The sequence below is a fragment of the Alexandromys fortis genome, unplaced genomic scaffold, assembly GCF_014885135.2.
Source record: "Alexandromys fortis isolate MF-2015 unplaced genomic scaffold, M_Fortis_MF-2015_v1.1 scaffold_44, whole genome shotgun sequence".
In the NCBI taxonomy this organism is placed as follows: Eukaryota; Metazoa; Chordata; class Mammalia; order Rodentia; family Cricetidae; genus Alexandromys; species Alexandromys fortis.
The window spans coordinates 2,516,441-2,534,266 of record NW_026067921.1 but is presented as its reverse complement, the minus strand read 5'-3'; the positions used below and the strand labels follow the sequence as shown (position 1 = coordinate 2,534,266).

The following is a 17,826-nucleotide window of genomic DNA, read 5'->3' as shown; positions in this document are numbered from 1 at the left end:
TCCTTGTAGCAGACCAGAACCCAACTTCCAGCCAACATCCTGATGAGCTCACCTGCGATCAGGTGGCCCACAGACCTGGGAGGCAGCAGCAAATGCCTGTCATTCTGTATCAGCATCTGAAAGGGACATTGAGAAGCCACCTGGGAACCCCAAGACCCTGGGTGGATTTTCTTGAGAGCCCTAAGGTTCACTATGGAGCTGGCTGGCTGGGTTTTCTTACAGACATCACTTGCAGCTGCTGTTGCTGATCGCATTCCCCAGGGAAGTTCTTGCAGCCCCTGCCTGGATACACCGACATGGATGCCCCATTTTGGGAGAACGCTCAGAGTGTTCCCACTGATATAATGAGTAGTGCTGGGATCTTCTGATTTACATAGTGTTCCTCGGCTCCTTTCCTTTTATACATCCCCACCCCGAGTGCAGCCCAGGTCTGTCTCTGCCAGATTTCCATCTAATATTAAGCCATGTAAAGAAGCTTTCCTTCATAGGGATTAATTAAGCCTGCAAATCTTTTCAGAATTCCATTTCAACATAATGATGGGATGAGCCGTAGAGTGCTCAAAGCCAATGAAGTTAGGAGAAAAAAAGTCAATATTAAAATGGTGGCAAACCTGGAAGGGGCAAGATTTCACTGATGATGTAAGTTGAAATGTTCTAGAAGAATACCTGAAATGGCACAAAGTTGCCAAAAGGTCCTGAGAAGAAAATGGAGCTTTCTATGGGGAAAGGGAGAGTCTACGGGACCACATTGTTTTCTAACAAGCACTTGAAACTGTCCAAGTGTTAAATGCAGCAAAATAGACTGGGCCCATTAGATTCTAGGGGGAAAAAGAAATATCAATACAGACCTAATTTAAAAATAAAAACAGCAACAGAAAGATGAAAGCGTTCATCCAGACCCAACTCCAACTGAATCATATACATGACTCACGTGTAAGTGAGTCATGTCAAGTGTTTGGGTGTGATGCCCAGTGCTGAGTCCCAAGACTCAAGTTGACAGTGCTAGGTCGTAATCTTTATGGCTTCTGTAGCTTTGTGTGCTGTCCCTCTTCCGCTGCGCAACAGTTTCAGAAAGAGATTCCATAATCTACTATTAAGACATATTATCCCAGCAGTACGGGACTCACGTGTGTGCACGCGCACATACGTGTGTCATTACAGACATAGTATCTTGGTTCAGAGTGGAGATGGCTGTCCACAGATCACCATGTGTGAGGCTTCCATTCTGCCCAAGGTCACATGTCATACTCGTCTTTAATCAACCTGTCATGAAAAAGGCTTTCATTTTTAAAAATGCTATGTGTGTGCGTGTTTGGCCTGCATGTATGTCTATGTACTGAATGGAAAAAAGAAATACAAAGGAAAGAAAACATGACTGGGTCTAGGTATTGTTAGGAGAAAGTTCACTGCAGATATGTGTGAGAGGCAGGGACAGCTGGGCAAGTCCAGAGGGGACAGGACCCTGAGCAGGGCCCATGTGAGGAGCGGGAGAGGGAGAGGGGAGAGGGGAGAGGAGAGGAGGGAGGGGAGAGGGGAGGGGAGAGGGGGGAGGGGAGGGGAGAGGAGGGAGGGGAGAGGGGAGAGTGGGAGAGACCAGGTGCAGCACCCAGGAGGTCCAAAGGTTCAAAGAAAGCAAACAACCAAAACGGTTGGATTATTGGAGAAGTTTAGGGTGGGGGTGGGGTCTTCCAGCCAGGGAGGCCATGTAACAGATAGAGACTGAGGGATGCTGGGAGAACCTGGAGGTTGGCGTCCACTTTAAAATGTTATATAGCCACCTCAGCCATTAGTCCAGGTTTGAAACCTAACGCGTGCACTGCCATGTAGTGCCCACAGAGGCCTGAAGAGGCCTCTGGATTTCCTGGATCTGTAGTTACCGATGGTTGTGAGCTACCAAGTGGGTGCTGGGATCAAACCTGGAACCTTTGGAAGAGTAGTTTTTTGTTGTTGTTGTTGTTGTTTTTTTAACCATTGAGCCATAAAGAAACCTTTTTAATACATAGATGTTTAGGGAAAAAACGTGGTGATAACCACACAGTGTGCTGAAACAGGAGAAATGACAGCTGTGTGCCAAGCTACCTCTCTGCTTGCTGGTAGCCATACCCAGATGCAGCCTGAATTGCCCCCTTGGAGCCTACAGGGGCTCCAGGACGCTAACAGCAATTGTATCTGACAGTGTGGCTGAGAGTTAAATGGCTCAAAGTCTAGACCCAGCCCTCTTTGCCACTCTGGAAAGCCAGACGTGTTTGCCTACTTCGGAAGTCCTAGCCAGGCTTCTCTGAACCGGGGGATGCTAGAAATAACTTAGGACAATGGTGTGGCAGAATTGTCTGTATTCTGTCAATCACGTTTTAAGTAAACACTGATTTGCCAGGCAGGAAGTATAGGCGGGTCAACCAGACAGGAAGTAGAGGTAGGGCGATGAGAACAGGAGTACTCTGGGAAGAAGGAAGCTCTTTTTGCAGTCCTGTCTCAACCACCTAAAAAGCAAGATGTGATCTACCCCGCTGAAAAAGGTACCGAGCCATGTGGCTAACATAGATAAGAATGTGGGCTATATAAGTTATAAGAGCTAATACAAAACCTGAGCCAATAAGCCAATCGGTTTATATCTAATGCAGACTCTCTGCGATTTCTTTGGGACTTGCCGGCTGTGGGAACTGGGCAGGACAGAAACCCCAACACTCAGGCCCTCAATGCTACAGGACAATGGTACTGTCACTTGGTTACTTATGTGGCAATGGAGTTTAAACTCTGGGCTTTGTACACACCAAGCAAGTGCTCTGTCAGTGAGCCATAGTCCCTGTTCCCTGTCTCACAGAGTTTTCTCTCATTATGTAAATTCATACTGACCTTCTATTCACTGTCTCTCAGTCTGGCTTGGAACTAATGATGCTCTTGTCCCCTGTTCAGTATCTTTTCCTTGATAGGAAGCAGAATTGAAATACTTAAAAAGAGATCACACAAATCCCGAGAGGGAGATTTAATTAGGTTGGTTTGTTAAGCATTATTGCAGAAAAAGTATATTGGTGCAGTTTGTTTCCTTTAATTTTTAATTTGTTTCTATCAACCTATGTGAACTCAAAGAAAAGGGAGCACAGTGGGGTCATAGGCAGGCACCACCATCCCTAAGTGCAAGGAAATCACGTGCCTCATGCCTTTAGTCTCACCAGCTGGGAGGCAGAGGCAAGAGGATCTCTGTAAGCTCAAGGCCATCTTGATGTGGGGCACCCTTCTATGTGCTGTGAGTATGTTTTATTACCATTGGTTAATAAAGAATCTGCTTTGGCCTATGGCAGATCAGATTTCAGCTAGCAGGGAAATCCAAGCAGAGAGACAGGGAGAAAGAAGGCAGAGTCAGGGAAATGCCAGCAGCAAGATGTAAGCCTCATTCATGATAAAATATAAACTAATAGAGATGGATTAATTTAAGATGTAAAAGCTAGTTAATAATAAGCCTGAGCTAATAGGCCAAAAAGTTTGCAACTAATATTAAGCCTCAATGGTTATTTGGGAACTGGAGGGCAGAAGAGAAACTTCCAGTTATACCATCCTGGTCTACAAAGCGAGTTCTAGGACAGCCAGGGCTACATATTTTGAAATACCCTGTCTCAAAAACCAAAAAGGAAACAAAAAATAAATAAGCACGAGAGAGCCAACCCAGAAGGAACAAGACACAAGGTCTGGAAACAGAGGGTGAGGGCATGGGGACAAAGGTGGCCTCTGGTATGGGACAGAGGACATCTCTAGCATGGCAAGGAAAGAGTACAGTGCAGACCTGAGGGCCAGAGGCACCAAGAAGATTTCTCCAAGTAAAAAGTCAAAGAAAAATCTGATGTGGGCACCCTAAGGGAATGTTCAGTCCCCTGGAGAGAGACAGGAGGTTCTTCAAGTGACATCTGTTCCCAACTGTTGTACTTTCTCCTGTCATAGCTGTTACCTGAGCCATGAAGGGCTGTTCCGGCTCAGGGGCAGGGCAGGGGACGTGTGACATGGGGAACCGGTGGCAGATGCATACACGGGGGTCAAGAAGCAGAGAAAGGGGGGCGAGAGTGCTGAGCGGGCTTCCTCTCCTCCTTTTACTCCTTTCATGGGATGGCGCCCCTCACGTCTGGGGAAAGTCTTTCCTGCTCAGTTAATACTCAGGCCAAGTGGCTGCAGAGTCACTGAGAAACATTCTCATTAAGGACTTCGGTGCTTCTGTGTAGACTATATTTATGTGTATGTGGGCATGTATATAAGCGCAGGAGCCCTAGGAGGCCAGAAGAGGCCATCAGATCCCCCAGAGCTGGAGGTACAGGCAGTTGCAAGTGGCCCAGTGTGAGACAGGGCGTCCAGTGTGGATGCTGAGAACCAAGCTCCGACCGTCCCTCTGCAAGAGCAGTGTGTGCTCTTAACCGCTGCCATCTCTCCAGCCTCTACTCTTGTTAATGCAACCAAGCTGACGGCTGCAGCTGGAAACAAGCTCCTTCTGCAGCTGCAGAAGAGTCGAATGGGGGCTGTTGTTTTCCTTAGGGGAGGGGAACGAAGAGGTTCTGATTTCCACCGCTAACCCTGTTCTGTTCTTTAGAGTATGAGCTTCTATAACTCAGAGGGAAAATGAATAATTAAAGAAAATGAACTGTACTAATTTAAATGTCCCTCACCACAAGTCCTTAACAAATTAACTTAATTAAACTGGTTTCTCCCTGGGTTTGCACAATTTGTTTTGTTTTCCTCTTTTTGGGTATATGAATACTCTTCCTGGCAGGGAAGAGATTTTGATCTTCTCTGGCTCTGCGGGAGGTCTGGGGAAAAGGGATGGAGAGGAGGCATGGAGAGACCTGGGCCTCAAGTCGCCCCTCACAACCTGCTAGCTGTGTGGACTCTGTTGTCAGAACTCTGAACCCGTGTCTTCCCAGTTGTTTCATGACATCATGTTCATCAAGCTGCCACGTCACTGGGTCAGAATTCTTGACATATGCAATTTGAGGGGGGATCATTTAGGCTTACGGTTTCGGGGTGTCAGCCCATAGCGTGAGGCGCCATCAGTTACAGATTCACAGTGAGCCCGAATACCACAGTAGGGAAGCACATGCGGCAGGGGCCACCCACCTCGTGATGGATAGAGGAAGGGACCCTTTGTAACTTCCCAAGAGACCCTCTGAGAGACCTACCTCCCCCAATTAAGGCCGCCAATAACATTCCCAACAACTCCCAGAAGAGCACAACCAGCTGAAGACCAAGCGTGGGGACATTTTCCATTCAAAGCCCTCGGCTTTTGAAGACAGCTCAGCCTGTTTCCTCTGCTCTGACAGAATGCTTGAGATGTGGTGTTTCAACCTCTAGGGATTTATTGGGAGGGAAGCTCAGCCTGCCCAGAACCTTCTCGCTGAGAAGGAAGGGGAGCAAGAGGACATGTGTGGAAACGGAGGAGAGCTTGCTTTCATCACACATCCACTTTCAGGGAAACCCCCTGTCCATTCACAGCAGCAGAGCCTCTACAAGGCCCCACCTCGCTGAGTTCCCAAAGCACACGGATCCTGGGGAGGCCTTGGTACCGTGGAACGATCGTATTGCCAAAGGGTGTATTTGGAGTCTGACCGCAGCAGGTGCCCAGGAAGTCACAGTCATGAAGTACTGCGAACAAGCATGGGTGTGTGCGCCTTCTGTTGCTCGGTAAGGAGCCCCATCAGCAGTCAGGAAAGCACTATTTTCCATTCGGGGGTGAGAATCCAGGAGCCTTGATTCATTGGACTTCCAACCTTTCTGTATACTCTCCCCCTCTTCCAATCGGCCCAAGAGAGGACCACTCTGATCTCTGCAGCCACAGGCACATGACTTCCCATCCCACTCAGGTGTGGTTCTTCTAGTGTGCCCATGAGGTCCCTGTGTTGTCCTGTCTCTGAAGTCTCCTTTTTTCTCACTGTGCTAATTTCCCTGTTGCTGTGACCACACACCTGATGGAAACTCACAGTAGGAAGGTTTGTTTGGGCTCATGGTTTGACGGTGCAGCCCATGGTGGTGAGGTGGGCATGGCGGCAGGTATGGCCCTCACTGGCCCCTCCCCTCACTTCTTGAGGAGCCAGAAGCAGGGAGGAAGGAACATTGTGTTCACTGCTTCCCCGTCCCGTCTGTTCAGTTCTGGACTGCAGCTCGTGGGATGGTGCAGCCTTCACACAGGGCAGTCAACCTCTCTAGAAACACCCTCACAGACATGCCCAGAGCTGTGTCTTCTAGGTGGTTCTAAATCCAGTCAAATTGACAAGACAGAAGTCTCGGGAGCGCTTCACCCAAATGGGAGGTTGTGACTATAATTCTCATTTTACAGATTGAGTAAGTGAGACTTAGATTAAATACTCTGCCCCAGGTTGGGAAATGCTGGGCTCCAAATAACTGCTTCACACGGAACTGGTGATAGATTTCATGATATAAATTTCATAAACCACCAGTATGGATCTCATACAAAGAAATTTGTGCATCTCAGTTCAGACTACTCTATAAGCAGCGAAGAGAAATAAAAAGAAATACAGTGCCTCCACTCAGAGCCTGGCTTCTGTGCAGGGGACTCGGACTCGGCTGATCTCCAGGGCTGACACCCAGTCATCACTGTGAGTGGAGACTGCCCCAGGGAGCCGCCGCTGGGACCACACCAGTCCCTCGACGGTTCCTGACAAGGCTAGAGAGGGGCAGCTTCCTACTAACCAGCACAAGCTGGAGCCATGAGCACTTCCAAGCTGCGTGAGCTCTTACTTTCGAGGTGTAGACACATAAATGGGATGTCTCATAAACAGTGACAATCTGCTCTGTTGATGGTGAAACCTAAAGGTAGAACTCACATCTTCCTTCAAAATGGTGTCGCGATACCATCTGCCCTGACTGGGAATTGGGGTCAAAGTGGCTATGCAGCCTAGCCTACATGACAAGTTCTAAGTTAGTGAGAAACCCTCTAAAAGAAAAGGATGACCATACCTCAAGAGCAGTACCCAAGGCTGTCTCTAACCTCTACATGCACATCCCATGAACAGGCACACACGTGCACCCTCGTGAACATTCACATGCACACCTGTACTCTCATATAAACACTCACAGGCACACACCTACACACCCACACACAAAGAGAGAGGAGAGAGAGAATTAGCAGCGATAACAGTTGCAGGGTTTGGGGAGAGGGGTATTGGGGCATGAGTTCTAAGGAGATGCCCAACCCATATTCATCACTACTGGACTAAAGCCGAGTTATCCCGCATCTCTGAGGCTGCCTTGCCCCTGTAAGATGGTTATAATTCATATCCAGCATCTAAGGTTTTGAGAAGTTTGGAGATGTGGGTGACAGAAGAGTCCACGCAGTGTGTGAAATTGGGATTGCTCTCATAATGGTTGGTACTAAAAGTCATAATGACAGAACACTGACAGTGACATTCAGCTTTGATGGTGGTAAGCCGGGGCCGGGAACCTGGCGGAGAACTTGAGGGCACCAAGCCAGGAGCTGATGTTGGGAAACGTCGTTCCCATCAATACCCTAACATTTGCTTTGTCCTTGAGTCTCACACCCTTGTTGACACAGAGGCCATTAGGGAACAGTGGGCAGCCTTGGAAGTAATGGGCTGGAAGGAGGTGGCAGCTGGATTTCCTCTTGAGATGATAGTGTTATGGCCAATCTCAGGCTGTCACGAAGGTCACCGACATCTGCAGCAGCGTTGGGTTGGGATCAGGTGCCCTGTTGCTCTTGAGCCCACCCTTAGAAACAGTACCAGGTCCAAAGCTTAACACTAATGTTTCCCATGAGGTCTCAAAGGCTTCTATGGAACCCAGGAACCAGCGTCACTGACATCAGTTGGCCGCGCGGATCATGCTGTCTGAGGGAAACGCAACAGTCTTCTCTCCAGGGACAAGGGGCAACTGTGTGGAAAGCACAGGACCAGAACGGCCCACCAGCGTTGAGCCCGCCTGGACCAAAGTTCTGACTTGCTGCTGCTTCTCTCGGGAAAACAAGCATCTGGTTGTCTACAAAAGCCAGGCTGCTGTATGCGTCTGCTTTAAGGTGGCCGTGGTCTGCCCAGCCTGCTTAATTAATATGTAGGTTAAATGGATAGCAATAAAGGATTATTCACATTACCCATCAAATGGAACATGGGGAGGCCATTAGAAACAGGGCTAAAATTCTGATGTAGACTGGAAATGTCACGTTACAAATTGTTAACCAAAAAAGCAAGATATTATACTGAATATTTAATAGTGGCCAGTGCTTACAAGTGGAAAAACCACGGGGGCATGTGTGTATGCACCCCCAAAGTCAGGAAAGAGACACCTCCAGGCTCTCTCAACATGGGCTACAGACCCATGTGCAGCAATGTAAACCTGTTTACTGTGCGTGTGTGTGTGTGTGGGGGGGTATTTTCAATAACCGTTTAATCTATATTCCCAGCTTTCTTTATCTAACGGGTACCTTCTGTGTCGTTTTTAAACTTGCAAAAGGGGGTGCCCAGAACAGGCACAGTCACACCTGTCCTGTTTTAAAGGGGACAAAACAGAGAACTCAAGCAGTAGGAGGCAGGATAGATGAACCGTGCACATTCACACGGGCAGCATTCACCAGCCCGAGGCTTTCACGCTGAAGCCAATGCCCCCCTCAACCCCACTGCCTTGGGTCTTCCAAGCTCCGGTGGCTTGGATCCCACAGTAGCCTGGCTTGAGTTACGCAGATATCTCCTAGGATCCAAGCCCAAATCTCCACCAGATGAGCCCAGGATCCCAGAACCCCAGGTCTCACACGCACTGCCTCCTAGAAGAACTCAATAAGCCACCGTGCTTCGGAAACAAACCCCTTTCTGCGTGAAATTGTTATAAACATGGGGAATCGTGTTTTACTGTGTTTTTTCATTTGCCTGTTTGAGTCAGGGTCTCACATGGCACAGGCTGGCCTTAAACTCCATTATGTAGAAAGGCTGACCTTGGCCTCTGACCCTCGTGCCTCTACCTCTGCCTTGCTGGGATTCCCGTTAGGAGCCACCACATCTGGTTTAACGCAATGGTAGGGATTCCACCCAAGGCTCTGTGCAGGCCGAGCCAACACTTTACAAACTGAGCTACAGCCCAGCCAGTTTGTTTCTTGAGACCAGATCTCTCTACGGAGCCCAAGATGGCCACCAAGTCATAGCAATCTTTCTCTACGAGCCTTCAGATACCAGGGCTATTAGAGGCCACCACACCCATCTGGTTTGCATTCTTTCTATAAAAGTGAATCACAGAACCCTATCTATAGCATTGTTGAAAACAGGAAACTCTAATACACACACAATACACAACACAACAAAAACCCATGTGAAGGAGGTTGTGGTGACTTGAAGAGGAATGACCTCCATAGGCTCACAGATTTGAAGGGGAATGGCCTCCATAGGCTCACAGATTTGAAGGGGAATGGCCTCCATAGGCTCACAGATTTGAACATTTGGCCATCAGGGAGTGGCACTACTACTCAAGAGGGATGAGGTATGGCCTTTTTGGAGGAATCGTGTCACTGCGGGTGTGCTTTGCAATTGCAAACGTCCAAGCCGGTGCTAGTGTCTCTCCTGCTGCTGCCGGCAGATCTGGATGTAAAACTCTCGGCTACCGCATCTGCCTGCGTGGCACCCTGCTTTACCACCACGACGATGGGCTAAGCCTCCGAAACCATAGCCAGCACCAGTGAAATGCTTTCCTTTACCAGAGCTGTTTTGGTGGTGTCTCTTCACAGAACACTGACCGCGACAGAGACATAGTTAGAGAAGAGAGCCGTGGTGCTGAAATCACGGAGGACCTGACATCGCTACAGCTGTAAATACCTGCCCGCCTATTGCTCATATTAGCATATGGGCTATTTCTAACCTCTAGAAACTTAACATTCAGAAAAGAATGACTGCCATTGGTTCCTTCCATAGAAATACGGGTGGAAGGGCATGTGTGTCTTGGGCTCTGCTGGCCTGCCACGTAGGTTCCGGTGAGGACTCCCCTAGGGGTCACAATGGGAAGGTTGTCCATTACTTTCTCACAGTGACCTGAGAAGAAGGGTTTGATTGTATAGTGTCCACCACATGATGTGACCGTGAGGTGGGTGCTTTTCATGTCTCAGTGGACAGAAGAAGGGTTCCCTCCTGTTTTTTTCCTTATTCAGCCTGGGACTCACCATGAATGGTGCCAACACACTCGGTGTGGGTCTCCCTTCCTCGGTTAATCCAATCTGGAGGCCCCTTGAAGGCCCATGCAGAGCTGTGTCTCCCAACTGATTCTAAGGCCGGCCGAGCTGGCTATGGAAAAGCAGCCCGGTTTTCCCAGCCCCTCACCCCTGCTTCTGCGGCTCCTCTCAGTTTCCACTGCGTCTCTTCCTTCTTTCCTTCCTGAAGGTTGACGTCCCTGCCTTCACACGCTAAGAATCAGAAATGGGAAATCATGTAGGCGGTAAGTAATGACGGTGGCCGTAGTGCTCAAATGAAACAATGCCAGCAGAGACCTCGGGCCAGGTTGAGCTGGTTTATTCTGCACCTCGCCCCCCAGATGAAGTGGACGCTTGTCCTTTGCCATCCGGAACTGTTGAGCGGTGAGATGACTGGATGGATCGAAGCAGCAAACAGGAAAACATCGTGGTCATGAGGCATGGCCGGCAAGTGGGGCAGGTCCACCCAGGTGGCTATAGATCACAGCCGTCCAGCCACCTCTCCAGAGTGTCAGACAACTGGCAGTTCCTGGACCAGACGGGCCTGCAGGCGGAAGGCCAGAGAGCGGTCAGCGGTGGCTCCTTAGAGCCAGGGCTTGGGGTCCCCGGAGCTACACAGTTCATACCCAGCCTTGGGACATTTGCGTCTCCCCAGTGTGAACACATTTCCTCAGGCTTTTATGTGTTTTGGTGCTCAACCTGGTGTGGATGCAGGTGCTTACTCCATGGTGTGCCCACACTACCCTTGCTTCACACGGGAACCCCACCCAGTTGGGGCACCACAGCCTTGTGACATATTAGGTATTCCTCTGAGAGAGCTTCAGAGAGTCTGCCTAGGCCAGGGTCCCGGGTGTGTCCTAACCCTGGGCTCCTTCCACCTGTCTGTGTACCTACTTCACTCCACAGCTTCTAAAACGTCTTCGCCTCTTCATTTTTCCTGGGCATTTGACTGATCCTTTAACCTTATCTCCTGATTCCCCAGTGGTCCTTCCCCTTGCATTCCAGTCCCGAATGCAAGGCCACATCTGTACCTGAGTCCCTACCCACATCCACTCCTGTTCCTCAGCCTTGCCCACATCTGGACCCAAGTCCCTGCCCACATCTACTCCTGCTCCTCAGCCTTGCATGGCTCCACTCATCTTCGGCAGAGGGAAACCGTACTAGGCCATGATGCCTGACCCCTTGTAGCTAAGGAATAGCAGAAAACACACACATCCACATTCCCAGAAATCCCATGGCTCTTCACAGCTCAGTGGCAGGTGGTATGGAGGGGGGTCCCCAGGACTTTAGATTGTCTCTCCTCTTGTTCACATGGCACAGCAGGGTGACTCGGTCTGAGCCGTGGTGGATCCACGGCCTGTCAGCTTACTTAGAGCCTGCCTTACCAGGAGTCTGGCATCTCAGCCAGCACGACCCAGCTTACTGCTTCACGTTGCCACACAACAAAGATGACTTCAACTCATTAGCGTTAATCCCAGACTCAGCTGAGCTCACCAATTAATCAGAAAGCCCACACCCCGTATGAAGGGAGACGCTTATCATTAACAAGGAGACTCCACCATCGGGTGCAGTCTGCTCTGTTAGCAGTGAAATCGCAAAATCCGATTCATGATGTTGACAACAATAAGCAGGCTTGGCAGAAGTTAAAGCTCCATAGCACCTACCTTGCTTTGATACCAAAATTAATTACAAAGGAATCCAAAATTTAAGCTTAAAAGGATAAAGTCATAAAAATTCTATTTTAAAAATACTTAGCCAAAGAATCAAGGGCTTGCTTGGTGTCAGGAGTGTTCTGATACTGAGAAAACATGTATGGAGTTCTTGTCAAGCCTCTGCTATAGATCCCTTAGATTCCTGCGCACCTGCATTTTCACGAGTGTGCAGAAGTACATGTGTGTGGGTATGCACGTGTGTGTGTATGTATGCACATGGAAATCAGAGGATAAAATCAGCTGTTGTTCCTCAGTCATTGTCCACCTTGTCTTTGGAGACAGGGTCTCCCATTGGTCCGGAAATGGCTGGCCAGTGAATTCCAGAGACCAACCCGTCTTCACCTCCCAGCGCTGGGATTACAAGTGTGTGTCACCATACTTAACATTTTTTAAAACGTGGGTTCTGAGGATCAAACTTGGGTCCTTGTTCTTTCAAGGCAAGTACTGTACCATTTGAGCCAGCTCCTCAGTTCTTAAAGACATTTCTAAGAAGGGGGTTTACATAGACCCAGAAGCCACAAGAGAGAAGGCAGAGGGATTTGATTCTAAGAAACTGTTAGGTCTCATCTAGGATGAAGATGCTGTCAACAGTCAGAACACAAATGACAGTCCTAAGAAAACAACCCCCACAGAGTGATTATGAACATTTAATAGCCCTGGTTTATAAAGGAAGCATTAAAAATAAGTAAGAAGGGGCTGGAGAGATGGCTTGGCAGTTAAAACATACATTGGACCAGAGTTCATTTCCCTACAACCACAAGAGCTCACAATTGCCTCTAACTCCAGCTCCAGGGAGCACAATGGCCTATTCTAGCATTGCATGCACACACACACACACACACACACACACACACACCATACCCCCATATACCACACACACCCCACACATACATACCATACATACCACACACACATAACATAAACACCACATATACTACAGACATCACACATACCATATATACATACCATAATATCACACACATGCTATACACACACCACACATACTACACACATGCACATATACACGTACCACACATATACCAAACAGACAGACACACACATGCACTACTACACACCACACATACACACCACACATATATACTATACATACACCACACACACACAGTTATTAATGTGAGCCACGGTGTTGACTCGTCGTTGTCACCCTCACTTAAGCACACCGAGAGCACACGCCTCTAAGTGTCTTCAGAACAGTACCTCCACGGAGCTTCCACTGAGCAGGGACCCTGAGTGTGGGCAGCACCATCCCATGGACTAAAGGTCCTGGGTTGATCAAAAGGAAAATAAAGCTGAGAACCGGCATTTACCTCTTGTTACTTCCTGAGTGTGACTAACATGTACTGGCCACCTCCCACACTCCCGCCACCATGACTGCCCTGCCACGAGAGCCCGAACTCCTCAAACTGCAAGCCAGATGCATTGGGTTTCTTCGGCTGCTTCTGTCGGGAACCTGGTCACAGCCAGAGAAGTGCCCCAAACAGCCTTGTTGAGCCTCCAGCACGGGCTGCAAAGGACACGCCACTTACCACGCGCCCATCCCTTCTTTTCCTTTCACGATTTTCTTGGCACATTCGATCGTATCCTTTAAGTTTGGATTCAGTAACGCTGCAAAGAGAAGGAAGCGGAATGAGGCTGTGGCGTTTGGTGACGGCTAGCGTGCCTTTCTACCACACAACCTCACTTCCCATTGCTGGCCCACGCAGCCGGCCATTGAAGACGCAGGCAGGGGACCCAAGGCCTGTGGTTTCCAATCTGGGACTTTAGAGAGCAGCGTGGAGAGGGGACAGAGGCTTCTGGACCTTCTGTTGCAGCCTGGGTGGAGACTGATGTGTAGGTGGGTGGGTGTAGGCCCCCCAGAAGCTGAAGACCCTGGACCACCGCTATTGACCAGGGTGGGGGAGATGCTCTCTCTTTGATGGAGCCTGGGGGTGCTGGGGCTAACACTTAGACCCTTGGCTGCAGAAACACCTGATATTAGGGAGACCACGCCTGGCCTCTTGGTGTAACCCTGACTTCGGAGCCCCTTCAATTGTGTCTGCCCCAGCTCCACTCACCAGCCATGTGGCCTTGGGTGTGGACTCACTGTTTCTGGGCCCCAGTTTGCCCATTTATAGAATGTGAAGAGAAGCAATACCTGCTCCCGAGAGGCCACTGTGAGCACTGAGTGAACTGATACCTGCACAGGCTCAGGGAAGTATGTAACGAAGTCCCTAGAAACTCACAGAGCACAGCTGCTTGCTCAAGGCCATAGGTTCTTAGGTCCATTTAAGGGTGGCAGATATGCTCCCTTTGGGCTGGCCAGTACCTGTCTCCTCCCTACAACTACTTCTGACTGTCATGGTGACAGTATGGGTCCCCTGTGGAGCTACTGCTGCGGCATAAGTGACCAGAAAGAGCAATCTTTTCTCACTCTCAAGCAGCGTGGGTTCTATGGCTTGCTCCTGCTTCCAACATCCCAGCCTTCCCAGCACCTTCTGGGCCTGTCTGGCCTTGGTTCCCGTCAGTCTTTCTTCTCAGGCTAGCATGCCCTTTTTCAGCACTCTCCTATCAAGGTCCCTACCTCCTAGGGACAAGCTTTAGACACAGCCCAGGCCAGTTCCCTGGAACACGTAGGCTCTGCCGCCTCCAGCGCCCCCGAGGGATGGAAAGGAAGGGACCCACCAGAGCAGGACACACTGCAGAGGTTCTTGCCATGGTCACACCAGTCGCTATCTCGGATCTGAAAGAGGCCAAAGCCAGTGTAGCCAGCTTTTAAGTTCTCATAGACAGCTGAGGGGTTGAACTTGCTCTCAAAATAAGCCAGGCACACCCCTAAAAGGTGAAACAGCAAGGGTTGTGAGAAGATGCCTGGTGCAGGAAAGGGGTGCAGGGTGGGGAGCAGAGATCAAGGAGGTGAGGAGAGACGGGCTGCAAGGGTCCTACTCACAGTTCTCAAGGCTGTAGCCCTCAAAATAATTCAAGCCTCCATCACGGAGCCTCTTAGCCACTACGCAGCGCCCCAAGATGGAAGCTCCAATGGGAGTCAGCAAGTAGCTGATGAGCAGAAGCATCAGGTACACCTGCATCTTCTCCACGCTCTGGTGGCTCAGGGCTGTGGATGCCAGCTGCATGGACAGTCTCGGGCAGCTCCTTCCAAGGTCACAGGGACACTGGACTTCCCGGGGAAAAGAGAGGCACTGGAGAAGGCGGGGGTCGGGACCTCTAGGGAAAAACAGCATCACCTGCCTGCCTGTGATGAAGGGATCTCCCCCCATCTTGACTCTTTCCTCCTACAGCATGGGCTCCTGAGGTCATCTCACCCAGACCTCCCACTTCCAGAGTAAACTACACTCCGGAAGTTCTCTGCCTTCCAGAAGGACCCAGTGGCTTCTTGGATTCTAGCTCTGCCATTTTGTTCCATCAGTTGATGTGGATGCTCAAGTCCTTTCCTGCCCCTTGATTCAGATCAGTCTATTGTGAAAGGAAAACTCACTATGGACATTTTGGGGAGAAGGAGAAGAAGATGAGAAGGGAGACAAGAAGGAAGAGAAGGAAGGAAAGGGGGAAGAGAAAGAGGAAGAAGAGGGGGAAGAGGAAAAGGAGAAAAGAGGAGGATGAGAAAGAGCAGAGGGAGAAGAGGAGGGAGAGGAGGAGGGAGAGGAGGAGGGAGAGGAGGAGAAAGAGGAAGAAGGAGAGGAGGGAGAGAAAAAGGGAGAGGAGGAGGGAGAGGAGAAAGAAGAGGAGCGAGAGGAGAAGCGAGAGGAGGAGGACAACTCGCTGTGTGTGGTCATCGAGCACCACCATGCCCCCTTGTTGACTTAGTTTCTTGGTTGCCTTCTAACCCACAACAGCCCCATCGGCCTCACTCTTTCACAATGGTCTTAGTCCCAGGTTTTCTGCTTACAGCCTCCACTGACCTTGTCCCTGGCTGTCCATGCAGGAGACAGCCCCAGAGGACTAGACACTGGCCTCACAGTGCCTCCTTTCCAAGTCTGTAGTGGTGGGGTGGTCACTTGGATAATTGGTTCTTGACCTCACCTTCTCCACTTCTGCAGTGACCACTTAACCTTTCACCCGCTGGGGTCCATGGCCCCAAAACATGGAGAAAATATCACCTTGAGACGCTGCTGGCGTTCCAATCCTCACCACACTCAAGCCTTGTTGTGCAAGCCCTCTAGGACCCGGCTTTACCCCGCTGAACTTCCATCAAGAGGAAACAACTTAGCCCTTGAGAACTCTCGCAGTTCACCCTGCCCAGGCCTGTCTGTAAGAACCACGCCCCTTACACCTCGCGCCCACTAGAGTCTCACCTCGGTGCCCTCGAACACGGGCCTCCCCCATCCACAGGGCTCCACCCACATGGTGCTGTCCATCTTCTGGCCCCCAGCCCTGGTGACCCCCTGAAGGCTGACGGGTCCTCTTGAGATCTCCCTTTCCCCGCGCAGCTCTTGCAGCTCTCCGTCCCTTCCTTGACCCCTAGAGAGTGAATCCTGTTTCCCATGCTTCAGAACAGAAGATATGACTGGAAAGCCTCTTCCCAGGGTCCCCGCACTCTGTCACTACAGACCAGAGCACGGTCACCCTCACACTGCTGTGTGTCACCATTCACGTGTGTATGTACGTCCTACAGGCTATATTCTCCAACACTAGGGGCTCACAGCCCTGGCTTGGGCTAAAAAGCTCTTTGGGGATTGGAGCCCTCGAATACCTGGTGGGTGGTTTAGGTGTGCCCTTAGCCTCCTGTGATTGGACCCTTGGCCCCCATGTGGTGATTCTGTTCCCCAATGGCTCGTGTGATTGGACCCTTGGCCCCCAGATGGTGCTGCCATTTCTGGAGGGTTGAAAGCCTTTACGAGGTGACACCAGCCCCGCTTGCTAGCTCTTCTCTGCTTCCTGACTGCAGTCATCTTGTGGCTTTATAAACGTGACTAGTCACCCCATGCTCTTGTCACCACGTGGCAGTGCCCCCAAACCAGAGCCACGGACGACTCTTCCCATCTCTACGTGGCCAGGGATTTGGTCCCCTCTATAACAAGCAAAATGTCCTCTGGAGAATAAAATTGCTGTCTATCTTGAACTAGGAGCTTGGATGAAAGCTTTAACTGAGGCAAAGGTGGCAAGCATCTGCTTAATGCAGCTGTGTAGTTAGATGTAAATGCGTCCACTCTCTCAGAAAGAACGCCGAATGCAAGCTCAGCCTTGGTACTCAGACAGCCTGGGCCCAAGTCGCTGCTCTGCCACTCGGGAGTTGGGGTGTCAGAGACCCCAGCAGTGACCTTAGCCCAGTCACTCGGCTTCTCTGTGCTTGCCTGCCCTGATTGTGAGAAAATGACTTCAATGCAGCAAGCCCTACACGCTCTGGAGATAGCCCTGTTCTGCGGTCTGGAGATAGCCCTGTTCTGCGGTCTGGAGATAGCCCTGTTCTGCGGTCTGGAGATAGCCCTGTTCTGCGGTCTGGAGATAGCCCTGTTCTGCGGTCTGGAGATAGCCCTGTTCTGCGGTCTGGAGATAGCCCTGTTCTGCGATCTGGTTCCTGCCCTGGGTCCTCATTAATTACTGAATTTCTCCGCATGTGGAGAAAGCCTGTGTTGACATTTTCCAGTTGAGCAAACAGTATTTCAGGAAATGTCAGTCTTTCCCAGGCCAGGCCCTGTCTCAGCTCGTGAAAGACAGGCTCTTATTTCCCTCCCTCCTGCAGCCAATTCGGCAGGAACATGGACATTGCTCTGAAGCCCACCCAGCCCTCACATGCCTGTCTGCAGGTCACCACCAGGTCTAACTAATTACGGTGTTTCCACAGCACCCCCCACACACCGTTTGTTCGTTCCCTGATCTGGTCCCTGAGCACCTCTGCAGTCTGACCCCAAGGCACTCCATTCTTCCTTCACCTGCTCTTCCACAGGCTCTGTGCACACTTTCCTGACATGGCCACACCACTACCAC

General features: G+C 50.3%; 1 protein-coding gene across 1 annotated transcript; it reads right to left on the bottom strand.

Moving 5' to 3' along the window:
- Window positions 1-10,598: 10,598 nt before the first annotated feature.
- On the bottom strand, window positions 10,599-17,109 carry Lyzl4 (lysozyme like 4). Its single transcript, XM_050141717.1, has 4 exons — window positions 14,831-17,109; window positions 14,566-14,715; window positions 13,431-13,509; window positions 10,599-10,715 (listed from the first exon to the last, which is right to left on the bottom strand). Exons 1-4 carry the CDS (start codon window positions 15,156-15,158, stop codon window positions 10,646-10,648), a joined length of 627 nt encoding a protein of 208 aa, XP_049997674.1. The 5' UTR covers window positions 15,159-17,109; the 3' UTR covers window positions 10,599-10,645.
- Between the last annotated feature and the right edge of the window lie 717 nt (window positions 17,110-17,826).

What these genes read in the sequence shown, in the direction of transcription:
- Lyzl4 (XM_050141717.1), bottom strand. Translation starts at nt 15,158, where the DNA reads ATGGGGGGAGATCCCTTCATCACAGGCAGGCAGGTGATGCTGTTTTTC. An exon ending in GGGCTACAGCCTTGAGAACT is followed by an intron (nt 14,716 to 14,830) that starts GTGAGTAGGACC and finishes TTCACCTTTTAG; the next exon opens with GGGTGTGCCTGGCTTATTTT. An exon ending in AAAGAAGGGATGGGCGCGTG is followed by an intron (nt 10,716 to 13,430) that starts GTAAGTGGCGTG and finishes TTCCGCCTGCAG; the next exon opens with GCCCGTCTGGTCCAGGAACT.